The sequence below is a fragment of the Carcharhinus amblyrhynchos genome, chromosome 11, assembly GCF_965287045.1.
Source record: "Carcharhinus amblyrhynchos chromosome 11, sCarAmb.v2.hapA, whole genome shotgun sequence".
In the NCBI taxonomy this organism is placed as follows: domain Eukaryota; kingdom Metazoa; phylum Chordata; class Chondrichthyes; order Carcharhiniformes; family Carcharhinidae; genus Carcharhinus; species Carcharhinus amblyrhynchos.
In genome coordinates this window covers 89267843-89285954 of record NC_137334.1, presented here as the reverse complement: position 1 = coordinate 89285954, position 18112 = coordinate 89267843, and the positions used below count along the sequence as shown (strand labels likewise).

Sequence of the window (18112 nt, the reverse complement as noted above, 5' to 3'; positions counted from 1 at the left end):
TCTTCTTAATTGCTTCCTGTACCTGAAACATAGTATTCGGACAGTGCAAAAAGAGGCCATTCAGCCCATCTAGCCTGCACCAACTCTCTGAAGGGGAACTTACCCAGTCCACTCCCTCCCCCTCTGTGCATTTACCATGGCTAATCCATCTAACCTACACATCTTTTTTTAAAGGATTCTGTTTTCCTACACCTTGCCTGAGTCACCCCCTGACAATGCACTTGTTTCCAGGGAGGCACAACTTTATTCAGTAAGCATGTGCCTCAGTGGGACCGTTTTCACAGAATCCTACACTGCAGAAGAAGGCCCTTCGACCCATCGAGTCTGCACCGATCACAATCCCACCCGTGGCCCCATGTGTTTATTCATAACCCCGTGTGTTTACCCTAGCAAGTCCCCCTGACACTAAGGGTCAATTTAACATGGCCCATCCACTTAACCAGCACATCTTTGGAGTTTAGGAGGAAACCGGAGCACCTGGAGGAAACCCATGCGGACATGGGGAGAACATGCAAGCTCCACACAGAGAGCGACCCAAGCTGAAGGATTTGAACTCAGGTCCCCTAGAGTTGTGAGCCAGCAGTGCTAAACACTTGTGTCACTGTGCCTCCCGTGTTCATTGCGATTAGCAGAAAGGATTAGTGAATAAATATTTTGTTCGTACCGTATCCACTGCAGCCAGTAGCAGCTCGCTTAGGCTGCCATATATATCCAGAGGAGTCATCGTGGTACTGGTTAGCAGGTATGTGAGGTACTCTCCTTCCACTGAAAGGCCTCTGTCAGCCATCTCCTGCATCGTTTTGATTTTCTTGTCAACCAATTTCTCAGCTAAAAGTGAAGAAAACACAGCCAGTAATTAATACAAGTAGCAGAGGGATCGGAGAGGAGATCTGGAGGGGGATTGTTTTCACCCAGAGGGTGCTGAGGAATGAGGAGCTCACAGCCTGAAAGGCAGAAACCCTTGTCAGATTGGGAAACGAAACCTCTGGAGGGTGGCACAGCAGTTAGCACTGCTGCCTCACAGATTCAATTCCAGCTCGGGTCACCGTCTGTGTGGAGTTTGCACGTTCTCCCCGTGTCTGTGTGGGTTTCCTCCGGGTGCTCCAGTCTCCTCCCACAGTCTGAAGATGCGCAGGTTAAGTGGATTAACCATGTAGATAAGGGAATCAAGTAGATAAGGTTGTTAAGAAGGCATACGGTGTCTTGGCATTTATTGGTAGGGGGATTGAATTTAGGAGTCGCAGCGTCATGTTGCAACTGTACACAACTCTGGTGCGGCCGCACTTGGAGTACTGTGTGCAGTTCTGGTCCCCACATTACAGGAAGGACGTGGAGGCTTTGGAGAGGGTGCAGAGGAGGTTTACCAGGATGTTGCCTGGTATGGAGGGGAGGTCATATGAGGAGAGACTGAGGGATTTGGGGTTGTTTTCGCTGGAAAGAAGGCGGCTAAGAGGGGATCTTATTGAAACATATAAGATGATTAGAGGTTTAGATAGGGTGGATAGTGATAGCCTTTTTCCTCGGATGGAGAATGCTAGCACGAGGGGGCATGGCTTTAAATTAAGGGGTGGTAGTTATAGGACGGATGTCAGGGGTAGGCTCTTTACCCAGAGGGTGGTGAGGGATTGGAATGCCCTGCCTGCTGCGGTTGTAAATGCGCCTAGTTTGGGGGCGTTTAAGAGATCTATGGATAGGTTTATGGATGAAAAGGGATTGGTTTAGATTAGTGGGTCAGTGTTTTTTTAAAAAAACTGGTCGGCGCAACATCGTGGGCCGAAGGGCCTGTTCTGCGCTGTAATGTTCTATGTTCTATGCTAAACTGACCCTAGTATCACGGGCAATAGGAGGGTAAATGCGTGGGTTTACGGGAATAGGGTCTGGATTGGATTGTGGTCGGTACAGACTCGATGGGCTGAATGGTCTCCTGTACTGTAGGGATTCTACGCTTCGCTGACACGCACTTGAGGTTCCACAACCTACAGAGCTGGAAGGTGGGATTAGACTGGATGCCTTCATATTGGACAGCAGTAATGTGATGGGCCAAATGGCCTCTACCTGAGCTGTGAATCAGTCTATTGGCTGGATGGTTCCTTGCAGGGCAAGTCAAGCTGAATGTAAAGTCAGAGATCCACTCGCTCCCGTCCATGGGATCCCAGCTCCGTGTGTCAAGGGGGCCAATCAGCAGCCAGCCAATGGGAATTTGGCCAATCAATGCTGCAAAGGGCTGGCTCTGCATCCAATCAGGAGTCTAGGCTGGGGTGACGGGGTGAAAATGAGGGTAAACAGTCACAGCTACACATTACACTGCTCCCGTCCCGGTTAAATAAAGTCCAAATCCATACAGACACTGCCACCTTCCCCTGCGGAATCTGCTGCCAACTGCAGCCCTCCCCACCGCCGCCCCCAGCCCCCGAACCCTCCACCCCACCCCCTCACCCTTCCCTCCACCCCACCCACCCTACCCCCCCCAACCCCACCCCCCTCACCCTTCCCACCCCTCCCACCTCCACCAACCCCCCCAACCCCACCCCTCCGCCCCACAAAGGTTCACACAGTCCCAGAGTCCTACAGTGCAGGAGGAGGCCATTCAGCCCATCGAGCCTGCACCGGCAACAATCCCACCCAGGCCCTATCCCCGCGACCCCATGCATTTACCCTGCTAATCGCCCTGACACCAAGGGGCAATTTAGCACGGCCAATCCACCTAATCTGCGCATCTTTGGACTGGGGGAGGAAACCGGAGCACCCGGAGGAAACCCCGTACAGACAGGGGGCAGAACGTGCAAGCTCCACACAGACAAGTGACCGGAGACTGGATTTGAACCCTGCTCTGTGAGACCGCAGTGCTCACCACTGTGCCACCGTTCTGCCACACGGTATCTGCCATAAAGCACTCCCAAAATCATTCCCTCTGCGACGCAGCAGGAAACAAGGAATTCCATTGAGGTGACTCTGTCACTCAGTCGCTAAGTGAATTGTTTATCTCACAAGGGTGGCTGGGGCTTCTGATTCCCACACTCGATCGCATTCCGCAATATCGGCGCGACGAGGTTCTACTGGAGACCTTGCGTCCTCAGAACTTTGAATTCAAAACAGAAAACGTCGGCTGAACTCAGCAGGTCTGGCAACGTCGGCGGACAGGGAGACACAGTTAACCCTCTGGAGGGGTAAGAGTCGCACAACCCCAAAACGTTAACTCTGCGACGGCCTGGGGACCTTATCGCTAGACTGTTAATGCAGAAACTCAGCTAATGTTCTGGGGACCCGGGTTTGAATCCCACCACTGTAGATGGTGGAATTTGAATCCAATTTAAAAAAAAGTCTGGAATTAAGAAACTACGGATGACCGTGGAACTGTTGTCGATTGTCAGAAAAACCCTTCCTTTAGGGAAGGAAGTCTGCCGTCCTGACAGGCTGGCCTACCCAGAGCCACAAGCAATGCGGCTGACCCTCAGCTGACCTCTGAAACGGTCTAGAAAGCCACTAAATTCAAGGGAATGGACAACAAATGCGGACGGCTGAGTTTTCCCAGCATTTTATTTCAAATCTCCAGCATCCGCAGTATCTTGATTTTGTGTACGTTCGAGGTTTGCGAGGGGAGCACTTTGTGAGTGTGATATCCAGCCCAATATTTCTGTTTTCCCAGCTCCTGCTACTGGTTGGTACATTCTGGGAGAAGGGGGATTGGGAGAAGGGGGATTGGGGAATTACCTGACCTTTTTAAGGGGGCTTCCCAGGTTGCTCATTCTCAAAGTAAAGGAGACGAACCTCACAAAACAACCGGCTCTTAAATAATTTCATCTTACTGATGTAAAAGAGGTAGTCCCACGCTGCCACAAATTGTTTCCACAGCGATATAAATGGCCACATTGCCTTTGGGAAGAAGACAATAATGGCAGAAATACGGAACACCTCAAACACGGCCTCGATGAACTTCTGCGTCTCCTTGGGAATCTCTTCCTCCAGGCATCCCATCCTCGTTTCAAACAGTATGTTGCAGATGGCTGTGAGAAGGAAAGCACAGAAAAAAAATAAAGCTGACAGATTGTTGGCAAAACTAGTGAGAGTTGAATAAAGAAAGGACTTGTTACAAAGTCCTTGTGCAACTTTAAACTTGAATAACACTTGAGGGTCCAGCATTAGGGACAAAGGCTTATTCAGGATGTTTTTGATGCTGCACTAACATTTCTACATTTTACCTCAGCGAGAATGTTCTCCAATTTGGAGTTGGACAATGAAGATTTCCAATTTGAAGCCAGAGATGAGGGGGTTGGACGATGGAGAGAGACTGAATAGACTGGGTTTGTACTTGTTGGAGTTTAGAAGGATGAGAGGGGATCTTATAGAGACGTATAAGATAATGAAGGGGATGGATAGGGTCGAGGTAGAGAGATTCTTCCCGCTCAGAAAGGACAGCAGGACTAGAGGGCACAGCCTCAAGATAAGCGGGGAGCAGTTTAGATCGGAGTTGAGGAGGAACTTCTTCACTCAAAGGGTGGTGAATCTCTGGAACTCTCTGCCTGTTGAAGTGGTGGAGGCTGCCTCGCTAAATATATTTAAGTCACGGGTAGATAGGTTTCTGATAGACAAGGGAATTAAGGGTTATGGGGAGAAAGCGGGAAAGTGGAACTGTTCCACTTCAGACCAGCCATGATCTTATTGAATGGCGGGGCAGGCTCGAAGGGTTAGATGGCCTACTCCTGCTCCTATTTCTTATGTTCTTGCAATGCTCCACAGGAGCTATGTGTGTATCCAGCAATTTGAACTGTATAGTGTTAACAGTGTTTCACTCTGCCACTGATGGTGAGTGGAGTAATGCTCCCACCCTGTTTGTCTCTAAACAAGATACCTCAAAAATGAATGCACAGATTTGAGTAAAGCTAGTACACAGTTAGGGTACGGCCCAAGGAAGGTCTGATCAGTCTTCAGCAAGATAGAATCCTACAGTGCAGAAGGAGGCCATTTGGCCCATCGAGTCTGCACCGACCACAATCCCACCCAGGCCCCAACCCCACGCATTTACCCAAGCTAATCCCCCCTGACACTAAGGTGCAATTTAGCATGCACCTGACCAGCACGTCTTTCAGACAGAGAGAAAACCGGAGCACCCGGAGGAAACCCACACAGACATGGGAAGAACGCGCAAACCCCACGCAGACAGTGACCCAAGCTGGGAATCGAATCCGGGTCTCTGGCGCTGTGAGGCAGCAGTGCTAACCACAATCCCACCCGTGTCCTCTGCTGAAAAAAGCATTTGGAATGACACATGATGATGATGTAGAGAAAACACAGAATTACACTCAGAAATATTGGACTTCAGAAAGCATTTGACAAAGTCCTGCCTAAAAGATTACCGTGCAAGATTAAAGCACACGGGATTGGGGGAAGTGAATTGAGATGGATAGAAAACTGGTTGGCAGAGAGGAAGCAAAGAGTAGGAATTAATGGGTGCTTTTCAAATTGGCAGGCAGTAACTAGTGGGGTGCCACAGGGATCGGTGCTGGGACCCCAGCTACTCACATTATATATTACTGATTTGTACAAGGGAACAAAATGTAACATCTCAGGGAGAGCAAGTGGGGTGGGAGGCTGAACTCTGACACTGACGCAGAGATCCCTCAGAATGATCTGGACAGGTTGGGCCAGTAGACAAGTCAATGGCAGTACAGTATAAATTGGATAAATGTGAGGTTATTCGCTTTGGAAGCAAAAACAAGAAGGCAGATTACTGCCTGAATGGCTGTAGATTGGGAGAGAGGGTGTACAGTGGGATCTGGGGGTCCTTGTGCACCAGTCGCTGAAGGTAAGCATGCAGGTGCAGCAGGCGGTTAAAAAGCAAATGATATGTTGGCCTTCATTGCGAGAGGTTTTGAGTACAGGAGCAGGGATGTGTTGCTGCAATTATACAGGGCCCTGGTGAGGCCACACCTAGAATGCTGTGCACAGTTTTGGTCTCCTTTTCTGTGGAAGGATGTTCTTGTGCTTGAGGGAGTGCAGCGAAGGTTTGCCAGGCTGATTCCAGGGATGGCGGGACTGATTGTAAGCAGAGATTGACTAGGTTAGGATTGTTTTTGCTGGAGTTCAGATGAATGGAAGGGGATCTCATAGAGACTTATAAAGTTATAAAGATCTAGACAGGGTTGATGTGGGGAGGATGTTATAGAGTCATAGAGGTTTACAGCATGGAAACAGGCCCTTTTGGCCCAACTTGTCCATGCTGCCTTTTTTTTAAAACCCCTACGCTAATCCCAGTTGCCCGCATTTGGCCCATATCCCTCTATACCCATCATACCCATGTAACTATCTAAATGCTTTTCAAAAGATAAAATTCTACCCACCTCTATTACTACCTCTGGCAGCTTGTTCCAGATACTCAGCACTCTCTGTGTGAAAAAATTGCCTCTCTGGACACTTCTGATCTCTCACCTTAAACCTATGCACTCTAGTTTTAGACTCCCCTACCTTTGGGAAAAGATATTGACTATCGAGCTAATCTATGCCCCTCATTATTTTAGAGACCTCTAAAAGATCACCCCTCAGCCTCCTACGCTCCAGAGAAAAAGTCCCATCTATCCAGCCTGTTTATAACTCAATCCGTCAAGTCCCGGTAGCATCCTAGTAAATCTTTTTTGCACTCTTTCTAGTTTAGTAATACCCTTTCTATAATAGGGGTGACCAGAATTGCACACAGTATTCCAATTGTGGCCTTACCAATGTCTTGTACAACTTCAACAAGACATTCCAATTCCTGTATTCAATGTTCTAACCGATGAAACCAAGCATGCCGAATGCCTTCTTCACCACTCTGTCCATCCATGACTCCACTTTCGGGGAGCTATAAACATGTACCCCGAGATGTCTTTGTTTTGTAACTCTCCCCAGTGCCCTACCATTAACTGAGTAAGTCCTGCCCTGGTTCAATCTATCAAAATGCATCACCTCGCATTTGTCTAATTTAAACTCCATCTGCTATTCATCAGCCCACTGGCCCAATTGATCAAGATCCCATTGCAATTGGGGATAACTTTCTTCACTGTCCACTATGCCACCAATCTTAGTGTCATCTGCAAAGTTACTAACCATGCCTCCAATATTCTCATCCAAATCATTAATATACATGATGGGGGAGTCCAGAACCATGGGTCACAGTCTGAAGATTCAGGATAGACATCTTAGGAAGGAGCTGAAGAGACATTTCTTCACCCAAAGAGTGGTGGGCCTGTGGAATTCATTACCACAGGAAGTAGTTGGTACCAAAACATTAAATGTATTCAAGAGGCAGCTGGATATAGCACTTGGGGTGAATGGGATCAAAGGTTGTGGGGAGAAAGCAGGATTAGGCTATTGAGTTGGACGATCAGCCATGATCGTGATGAATGGCGGAGCAGGCTCGAAGGCCCGATTGGCTTCTTCCTGCTCCTGTATTCGATGTTTTATGTTTAAAGGAGACCTGTGGATTTCGGAAAATGGACAAATGAGCCAAAGCAACTTGTTCCAAATGTTTTCTGGAATGTTCCAAATATGAGTGTACTAAAGGATGTACTTTGGAATCAACAGAAGAATTAAGTTATAATATATTCAAGATTGAGCTGTGTGGCCAGGAACAGTAAAACTTGTTTAAAAAAGGAGGGCTGAGGATGCAAATTCAGTCATTGGCTGCATTCTGATGGTTGATAGTACGAGTGAGACAATGGCCCTGTTTCGTGACAAAGATACACGAAAGTCATCCAGAAGCTAACTGCCATCTCTATAAGAACATAAGAAATAGGAGCAGGAGTAGGCGTTCTAGCCCTTCGAGCCTGCCCCGCCATTCAATAAGATCATGGCTGATCTGAAGTGGATCAGTTCCACTTTCCCGCTTTCCCCCCATAACCCTTAATTCCCTTGTCTATCAGAAATCTATCTACCCGTGACTTAAATATATTCAGCGAGGCAGCCTCCACCACTTCAATGGGCAGAGAATTCCAGAGACTCACCACCCTTTGAGTGAAGAAGTTCCTCCTCAACTCCATTCAAAACTGCCCCCCCCCCCCTTATTTTGAGGCTGTGCCCTCTAGTTCTGTTTTCCTTTTTAAGTGGAAAGAATCTCTCTACCTCTACGTTATCTAGCCCCTCATTATCTTGTAAGTCTCTACAAGATCCCCCCTCAGCCTTCTAAACTGTAATGAGTACAGGCCCAGTCTATTGAATCTCTCCTCATAAGCTAACCTCCTCATGTCCGGTATCAGACTGATGAACCTTCTCTGTACTCCCTCCAAGGCTAATATATCCTTTTGCAAATAAGGGGACCAAAACTGCACACAGTACTCCAGTTGCGGCCTCACCAGTGCCTTGTACAGTTCCAGCAAGACCTCCCTGCTTTTATATTCTATCCCCCTCGCTATAAAGGCCAGCATCCCATTCGCCTTTTTGATCACCTGCTGCACCTGCAGACTGAGTTTTTGCAATTCACGCACAAGGACCCCCAGGTCCCTCTGCACTGTAGCATGCTGCAGCTTTTCACCCTTTAAATAGTAATCCCTCCTACTATTATTTCTACCAAAGTGGATAACCTCACATTTGCTAATGTTATACTCCATCTGCCAGGTCCTCGCCCACTCACTCAGCCTATCCAGATCTCCCTGCAGACTTTCCGCATCCTCCATGCAATTCGTTTTTCCGTTCTATGTACGCAACACTCCAAGTGTGGCCACACCAGAGTTTTGTACAGTTGCAACATGACCTCACGGTTCCGAAATTCACTCCCACCACCAATAAAGGCTAACACACTGTACGCCTTATTAACAACCTTATCAACCTGGGTGCCAACTTTCAGGGATCTGTGCACATGTACACCGAGATCTCTCTGCTCGTCAACACTACCAAGAGTCCTTCCATTAGCCCTATATTCTGTACTCCTGTTACTCTTACCAAAGTGAATCACCTCACACTTTTCCGCATTAAACTCCATTTGCCACCTCTCGGCCCAGCTCTGCAGCTTACCAATGTCCCTCTGCAAACTGTAACATCCATCTGCACTGTCTACAACTCCTCCGACTTTGGTGTCATCAGCAAATTTACTAATCCATCCTTCTACACCCTCATCTAGGTCATTTATAAAAATGACAAACAGCAGTGGCCCCAAAACAGATCCTTGAGGTACACCACTTGTAACTGAACTCCAGGTTGAATATTTCCCATCAACCGCCACCCTCTGTCTTCTATCAGCTAGCCAATTCCTGATCCAAACTGCTAAATCACCCTCAATCCCATGCATCTACACTTTCTGCAGTAGCCTACCATGGGGAACCTTATCAAACGCTTTGCTAAAATCCACATACACCACGTCAACTGCCTTACCCTTATCCACCTCTTTGGTCACCTTTTCAAAAAACTCAATAAGGCTTGAGGCACGACCTACCCTTCACAAAACCGTGCTGACTATCCCTAATCAATTTATTTCCCTCTAGGTGATTATAAATCCTATCCCTTATAATTCTTTCCAAAACTTTGCCCACAACAGAAGTAAGGCTCACCGGTCTACAATTCAGTTGAAGTTCTCATACTGAGGGGATTTGAACTCATGCACTCTGAATTTTAATGAAGGCTGGCCAACTGTGCACTAAACAACTTACTGCAAATAGAAACTTCAGTCAATATTAACACTGCTTGCTAGAAAATGATTGGGAAATTATTGCCTGCATAGTTCTCAAATAAAATTCTAGATCGCTACAGCAAAAGAACCAGGCATAACAAGTCAGAAAATAATATGACACAGAGCATGTGAGGAGGCCATTTGGCTCATCATGTTCTTGCTGGTGTAGTAAAAGTATCTGGCATCTATCAGATTAATGTGGGATTGAGTCCAGCACCGCTCATACATAACCCTCACCCAGGGTCAGCCAAGTGTTGGACAGAGATGTGTTTACCAGCGAGTACGGAGACAACTCCCAGTTTATAATCCTTTACCCTTTTGTGAACGGCACAGTGACGCAGTGGTTGGCACTGCTGCCTCACAGCACGAGGGACACAGATTCAATCCCCGGCTTGGCTCATTGTCTGTGTGGAGTCTGTACATTCTCCCCGTGCCTGCCTGGGTTTCCTCCCAGTCTGAAAAATGTGCTTGGGGTTAGGGTGCATTGGCTGTGCTAAACTCTCCCTCAGTGTATCCGAACAGGCGCTGGAGTGTAGTGACTAGGGGATTTTCACAGTAACTTCATTGCAGTGTTAATGTGAGCCTACTTGTGACACTGATAAATAAACTTTAAATTTAAACGATGGCCGGAATTCTCTGGCAGTTCATGCCAGCCGGATTCTCCGGTCTTGCTAGCAGCGCAACCCCCACCCACGGGTCTCTGCCTGAGATCAATGGGAAATCCCACTGACCGCAGCGGGACTGGGAGAATCCGACCATTAGCAAACAACACCCCACCTACCACCAGCAGGTAACATGCGGCTGGGAGACCAGAGAATCCCACCCTATATTTGTAAATAAGTTGAGGTCAATAAAGATTTACAGTTAACCTACATATGATTACAAAGACTTCTTCAGAACTACTCAAACTATAACCAACATCCTACAATAGCTAGCCCTCTGCAAGAGCAACTCAGCCTGTCCCATTCCCTTGCCTTTTCCTCATAATTCTACAATGCTTTTCTTTTCAGGTCATGAATTATCCAACTCCCTTTCGAAAGCTGCCTCCGCCACATTCTCAGGCGCTGGCCTCCCAGTCCTAACCGCTCGCTGCGTTACAAAGCTTGGCCCTGTGCCTCCTCTTGTTCTTTTATCAATCGCTTTAACTCAGAGTCCTCTGGTTTATCACCTTGCTGCCAATGGGATCAGTTTATCCCCAGCTACAAGGCCCACACCTTCATCATGGGTCACTGTCTGTGTGGAGTTTGCACATTCTCCCTGTGTCTGCGTGGGTTTCCTCCAGGTACTCCAGTTTCCTCCCACAGTCCAAAGATGTGCGGGTTAGGTTGATTGGCCATGCTAAAATCGCCCCTTAGTGTCCTGAAATGTGTAGGTTCGAGGGATTAGCAGATAAATATGTAGGGATAAGGGAGTAGGGCCTGGATGGGATTGTGGTCGGTGCAAACCCGATGGGCCAAATGGCCTCCTTCTGCAGTGTAGGGCTTCTATGACTCTATGACTTGGAACACCATCCTCTCAACCTACAAGGAGAACAACCCCAGGTTCTCTCATTTATTCCCATAACTGACATTCCTTATTTTTAGAACCATTCTTGTTATCTCTTTGCCCCTCCTCTGTCATTTTTACATCCTTCCTAAAAGTTTATCGCTCTGAATTGGGACAGAATAGTCCAACTGAGATCAAAAGAGTGGGTTCAACGCAACCTCCTTGCGTTTGTACTCTGTGGGCCTGATTTTACCATCGCGTTGCATTCGCTTTCACGAAAATTTGATAAAGTCGGGCGTGAGGTGAGTAGGATGATCCACGCCCACCTCCGCGCTGGGTTCCCCCTTTACCAAGGCCCAAAAATGGCTGTGACTGGGACCGTACCCAAAACAGGGGGGTGTGTGTGTGTGCTGCTGCTGCCATTCTGTGTGTGATCCGTGAGGGGAAAGTGTGGGGGGGGGTCTCCTGCCACTCTGCCTGAGATCAGTGTGGGGGGGGGGGGGGGGGGGGAGGGTGCTGAGGGGTGAGGGGGAAGGGGTTCAATGCCATTCAGCCTGAGATTGGTGAGGGGGATCCGCTGCCACTCTGTCTGAGGTCAGTGAGGGGGAAGGGGGGCGTCTGCTGCCACTCTGTCTGAGGTCAGTGAGGGGGAAGGGGGGCGTCTGCTGCCACTCTGTCTGAGGTCGATGGAGGGAAAGGGGGGATCCGCTGGAATTATGTCTAAGTGGAGGGGAAGGGGAGCTGCGATCGGTCTGGGTAGTGTTGGGGGGGGGGGTCATAAGGGGCTCAGTAATGTTGAGGGGATGGGGCAATGTCGGTGGGGGCCAGAGGGAGGCATCACCCGGCCCAGGAGGGGGTGGCAGGGGAGCAGCATTCTATCAACTTTCTCTGCGCGTGCGCAGTCGATTGGAGCTGCGTGATTTCGGGTGCGTTAAACCTTGCCCACAGGCTTCTGTGGCACGATTCGGAATGGCTGATATTTTTTCAGGCAGTACGAGGGTGCCTGAGAAGAGGTCTAAAAGTCAGATCTGAAACATTCTCAGTTTCATGGCCACCCAAGCATTTAGAATCAAAATGGTAAAATAAGGCCCTCTGTTTCTCTCTGTACAGCCCTTTTAATCACTTTCTCAATCTGCCTTGCCATATTCAATGATTTATGCACACATCAGCCCAGGTCCCTTAGCCTAGCTGGTACAGTGGTTAGCACAGCGGCTTCACAGCGCCAGGGACCCAGGTTCGATTCCTGGTTTGGGTCGCTGTCTGTGCGTTGGGATGTTCTCCCCGTGTCTGTGTGGGCACCCTCTGGGTGCTCCTGTTTCCTCCCACAGTCTGAATGACGTGAGGTTTAGGCGCAGTGTCCGTGCTAAATTCTCCCTTAGTGTCCCTGAACAGGCGCCGGCGTGTGCTCACTCGGGGATTTTCACAGTAACTTCATTGCAGTGTTAATGTAAGCCTACTTGTGACACTAATGAATAAACTTAAAATAACCTTCGCTCCCTGTAGAATTGTACCCATTCCTTTGCATCACATTTCCAACAACAAAGAATTCTCATCTTTCCAGTAGCAAGCTTATTCCTTCCAGTATTCAAACTTCCTGACACGGGAATAAAGAGACAATAATGGGAAATAAAGAACAGGGAGAGCAGAGGGATGGAGATGGCTACTCAGGCTGACAGACAGTCAATTATTATCAGACAGAGTGCACTGTCCTTGCAGGCAATATTCCACCCAGGTCAAGGTCCAGTCAACTGCTGAAAAAGATAGCTCAGTCTTTGATTAAAGTGAATTACTGTGGACGTTGGAATCGGATAGAAAATGCTGCAAAACTTCAGCAGGTCTGACAGCATCTGGGGAGACAGGACAAAGTTTTGACCTGTGGTCTCACAGACATGTGCTCAGTACGCGAATCTCACTTCCTTTAGGTGCTAAAGAAGGCTCTTTTGAGATATGGTTTAGTAGTGGAACTCCTGCCTTTGATTCCAAAGGTGGTAATTACCCCAGGTAATTGCAGGATTTTATCCTCGCCAGCTCTTCAGTATAGCACTGAGGCAGAGCTACAGCTTGTTAATGGCTTCTGCTCTAACCAAGACCGCAAGAAACTAAAAGGAGTCCAGAGCTCGGGAGTCATAATTTGAAGATAAGGGGTAAACCTTTTAGGACTGAAGTAAGGAGAAATTTCTTCCCCCAGAGGGTGACGAATGTGTGGAATGTAGTTGAGGCCAAAACGTTGTATGATTTCAGGAAGGTATTAGATAGATGGACGGCACTGTGGCATAGTGGTTAGCACTGCTGCCTCACAGCGCCAAGGACCCGGGTTCAATTCCAGCCTCGGGTCACCTGTGTGGAATTTGTTCATTCTCCTCATGTCTCCATGGGTTTCCTCCCACATTCCAAAGATGTGCGGGTTAGGGTGGACTGGTCATGCTAAATTGCCCCTTAGTGTCAGGGGGACCAGCTAGGGCAAATGCATGAGATAATGGGGATAGCGCCTGGGTGGAATTGTGGTCGGTGCAAACTACCTTCTTCTGCAATGTAGGGACTCATTTGATATAACTCTTGGGGCTAATGACATCAAGGATATGGGGGGGGCGCGGTATTGAATTTGATGGTTGGCCATGATCAAAATGAATGGCAGAGCAGACTCGAAGGGCCGAATGGCCTACCCTGGCTTCCATTTTCCATGAACATTTCATAGAAAGATAGGAACATAGGAGATAGGGGTAGGAGGAGGCCATTGGGCCCTTTGAGCCTGCGCCGCCATTTATAATGATGACGGCTGATCAACTCAATACCTAACCCTGCTTTTTCCCTATAATCTTTGATCCCATTCGCCCCAAGTGCTATATCCAGCTGCCTCTTGAATGCATTCAATGTTCTGGCATCAACTACTTCCTGTGGTAATGAATTCCACAGGCTCACCACTCTTTGGGTGAAGAAATGTCTCCTCATCTCCGTCCCAAACGGTCTACCCCGAATCCTCCTTTCAATATACGCGGAGGGACAAATGTTGACCTGGAACACAAGGGACAATGCCTCAGGGCTTCACATAATGCCACGGGAGCTGATACAGGCAGCCGAAAGGTTCAACCTCTCATTGGGAAGGCTACACCTCAGCCAGTGCCACACTCCCCCAGTACTGGCATAGGAATCTCACTCTGGATTTCTGTACTCCAGCTTCTGAATCCACAACCCTCTGACTCAAAAGTGAGAGTGCGACCAGCTGCATGACCCATAGCGGACGGCCAAAAGGCAAGATGAGGAAGGTTGCCCCCGAGGCTGTTTACCTACGGCGGTTCAAACAGGCCCACTCTCGTTCGAACTGCAGTTACCTTCCCTAACAACGTTTCCCCAGCCGACCTCCGAACCTTTACAGAGTTTTAAATTGGGGCGGTGAGGGTGAAAGGTCAAGGCCATCAATCAAGCTGAAAAGAGTAGGAGGTGTTTTGAAACAAGTCAACAACCCTGTAGCTCAGAGAGGCCTAGTTTGGGTTTAAAAGGCCTGTGGGTAGCAAAAGGAAATGTAAAAAAAAGAGAGACTCGCAATGCTGCGGCACTTTTCATGTCCACGGGATGTCCCAAAAAGAACATTACAGCCAATCGGGTACTCCTGAGGGGTAGTCACATTCGTGAAGTAGGAAACATGGCAGCTGATTTGTGCACAGCAAGATCCCACGAGCAGCAAACTCATAATACCCAGATTATCTGCGTTGGTGATGTTGGTTGAAGGATAAATGTTGGGAAGGACACCGGAAGGGGCGCACTCCCCTGCCCGGAATCGGACGGGCGAGGCTCACAGAACGGCATTTTTCATTGGCCTCGGGCGGGATCTTATGAGCCTCGGGCGGGCCAGGTGGTAAAATTACGGCAAGCGTGTTATATCCACTCGAGCAGACAAATGAGGCCAATGTTTAAGACCCCCTCCAGAAGAGAGGGCACCTCTGACAGTGCAGCACACCCCTCGGTACTGCCCTCGGATTGTCAGCCTCATTTTTTTTGTACTCGAGCCCAGGGGGAGGAATTTGAGCCTGCAATCTAGCGAAGGGGGAACACGAAAGGAAGGAAAGACTGCCACATTCCCGGGAAAGCGCGAACAAGATTCAGGGACAGCACCGTGAGATTTTTGGTTTCGTACCAGTGAGGCTCAGGGGAGATGAAGAACAATCTTGGTCTCTGGAAGGCCACACAAAAAATAATCTCTGGTCAGCGGTGACCACGATGGTCTGGTTCAAATAAAAAGAGAAAAAAACCCAAAGGTTGGGGCTATCTGAACCCAGACGTGAAGAGCCACGATTGGATCAGGTACCTGGAGGAGGCAAGCAGGTAGCCTACGCCAGGTAGACATATCCCTGGAGGTTACACCACATGACTACCCACCTCCAACTGCTCCGATCAACATCCCTACATTTGTCCAAACAGTAGGCAATTCTGTGAGGTGGAATGGCTTAAACAAGACCAGGGAACACAGTCACTTTAGGGAACACCACCTTTCCAGAGAACCATTCAGCACCTAAGGAGGCCACTCAGTCCATTGTGTTTGCTCTTTCTCTGGAAGCTGCTGTATGGGAATCTTCTGACTCCAGTACAGCAGCCTCCAGAGAAAGAGCCTTACTTCCCGTCAGATCCCAGCCTCCAAATCCACAGTGAGAAAGGGAAGTGCTTCTCTCAAACAATTCCAAGCAGCAACTCAGCTTAGTTACCCGTGTAAGCCTAGTCCCGTCCAAACACATCAACTTTCCTGTCAATCAATCTAATCAAGCCCTCCTCGGAAAAAAAATCCACGGAGAAAACATAAAAATAACGGAACTGCATTAGTCAAGATTAAAACAAACACTTTAGCAATTAAGGTCAATTATGCCGCTGCAGTAACACCAGGGCTGGCGGTTAGAGATGAAGTGGCACCGGTTAACAGAACTCACTGCTACAACAATTCCTGCACAAGAAACATGGCACAAATACATTTCTTAAAGGCATAGTATCATCACAGCTTTGATGATAGCCTTCAGTTTCAGCCAGTAACTGATCTGAGAAGTTCAATTGAATGACCTTCTATTGAAATGCATAGCCATAAAAATGGCTTAAGACAAAGAACAAAGAACAACACAGCACAGGAAACAGGCCCTTCAGCCCTACAAGCCCATGGCGCCATTTTAACATTGAGAGTTGTCAGGATGCACAAAGTTCATTTCTCAAGCCCTACGGCTCTTCTACAGAATAAGAAGCAGGAGAACGTTCGGCCCATTGAGCCTTTTCTCTGTTCATTACAATCATTGATGTTCTTGAGCTTCATCTTCATTTTCCCGCCTACTCCCCCCCCTCCCCAATATCCCTTAATTGTCTAAGACAACAAAAATCTATCTTTCCCAGCGTGTCTATCTCCATTCAGGTAGAGTCAACATGGTTCGTTGAAAGAGGAATCATGCTCAACAAATTTATTGGAGTTCTGTGAGGAAATAATTCCTACTGCGGATAAAGGGGAACTGATGGATGTACTGTACTTAGATTTCCAGATGACATTTCGTAAAGAGCCACATCAAAGGTTATTTCGAAAAGTCAAAGCTCTGTTAAAAGGGGGAACACATTGGCATGAATAGAAGACTGGTTAGCTACCAGGAAACAGAAAGTAGGCATAAATGGGTCTTTTTCAAGTTGGCAAGATGTATTGAGTGGTGTGCCACAGGGATCAGTGCTGTCTACAGTTTATGCAAATGGCCTGGTATAGTTGAGAATTCTCATTCATTCTAAATGCCCAACATGAAGATAAATTATCACCTAATGTATTAATATGTGGTTTGAGAACAATACAAAATATTTCAGTAACATCTTAATAATGTCTCTAAAAAATTAATTTGTAACATGCCAGTAAAATGGAAAATGTATTCATGAAAGATATCAGCACAAGTCAGGCATATGTTATGCAACAAAGTAAATTACCCAGGCAGGGTGATAATGCCAAAAGATAAAGGTGTATTTTGGTATTTAAGTTAGGTTTAAACTGGTTAGAGAAATGCTGAATCGTAAGGAGCCATTTTTAGGAGAGAACTTTTGTAAAACATTAGAGTGGACGTGCAGAGACTATTTCCTCGGGTGGATGTAGCTGTTACTGGGGGGCATAGCTTTAAGGTTCATGGTGGGAGACATAGGAGGGATGTCTGAGGTAGATTCTTCACTCAGAGACTGGTTGGGGTATGGAATGCACTGCCTGCTGTGATAGTGGAGTCAGACACTTTAGGAACTTTCAAATGGTTATTGGATAGGCACATGGAGCACACCAGAATGATAGGGAGTGGGATAACTTGACCTTGGGTTTGGACATAGCTCGGCACAACATCGAGTGCTGTACTGTTCTATGTTTCTACGTAAAACGGACAGACGAGCGACAGATCAATATTTGAAGGTGTCAAAATATGATTAATTGAAGTACATGCCATCATTAGATTGACACAACACTGAATGAATGAAATTGTTTTTAATTAAGTGCTGGGCTTATAATCTGATAATAAAAACTATAACCAATTCTGTTCTTTGGCATGAAACCTGAGATCTTTTGTGACAGCCTGCTAACTGATTAGCTGTGCAGGTGGGACCATTGATCTCCCATTTTGGCCAAAATGACATTTGTTTTGTCCTAAGTGTACGTTTGTCCGAATATTGTTAATTTGTAACATTTTTGATTCTAACATTTCAATGTTTTAATAAACTTAGTTTAATTGAAGAATTTCATTGAACTGAATAAACTTTTTTATTACCTTTGTGAAATGAAACGCTCAATGAAAAGATTTAGGCTTTAAATTACATCAGGCCACCAAAAAGAATTTCCCATTTTTAGGAATGGGATGACCTTGAGGCCAATGGCCAATGTCTTTCAGAATGGAGGGAGGAAACCAGAGCACCCGGAGGAAACCCACGCAGACACGTGCAAACTCTGCACAGACAGTGACCCAAGCCGTGAATCGAACCCAGGTCTCTGGCGCTCTGAGACAGCAATGCTGACCA

General features: G+C 47.4%; 1 protein-coding gene across 1 annotated transcript in view; it reads right to left on the bottom strand.

Annotated features, from left to right (window-relative positions):
• The window catches only part of cyp27a3 (cytochrome P450 family 27 subfamily A member 3), a 65455-nt gene that overhangs the window by 22908 nt on the left and 24435 nt on the right, over positions 1-18112 (bottom strand). Inside the window, exons 4-5 of the mRNA XM_080199533.1 lie at positions 3807-4004; positions 665-828 (exon numbers count right to left, since the gene is read on the bottom strand). Coding sequence (XP_080055659.1) covers positions 665-828; positions 3807-4004 — 362 coding nt within the window. The remainder of the gene's footprint in view (positions 1-664; positions 829-3806; positions 4005-18112) is intronic.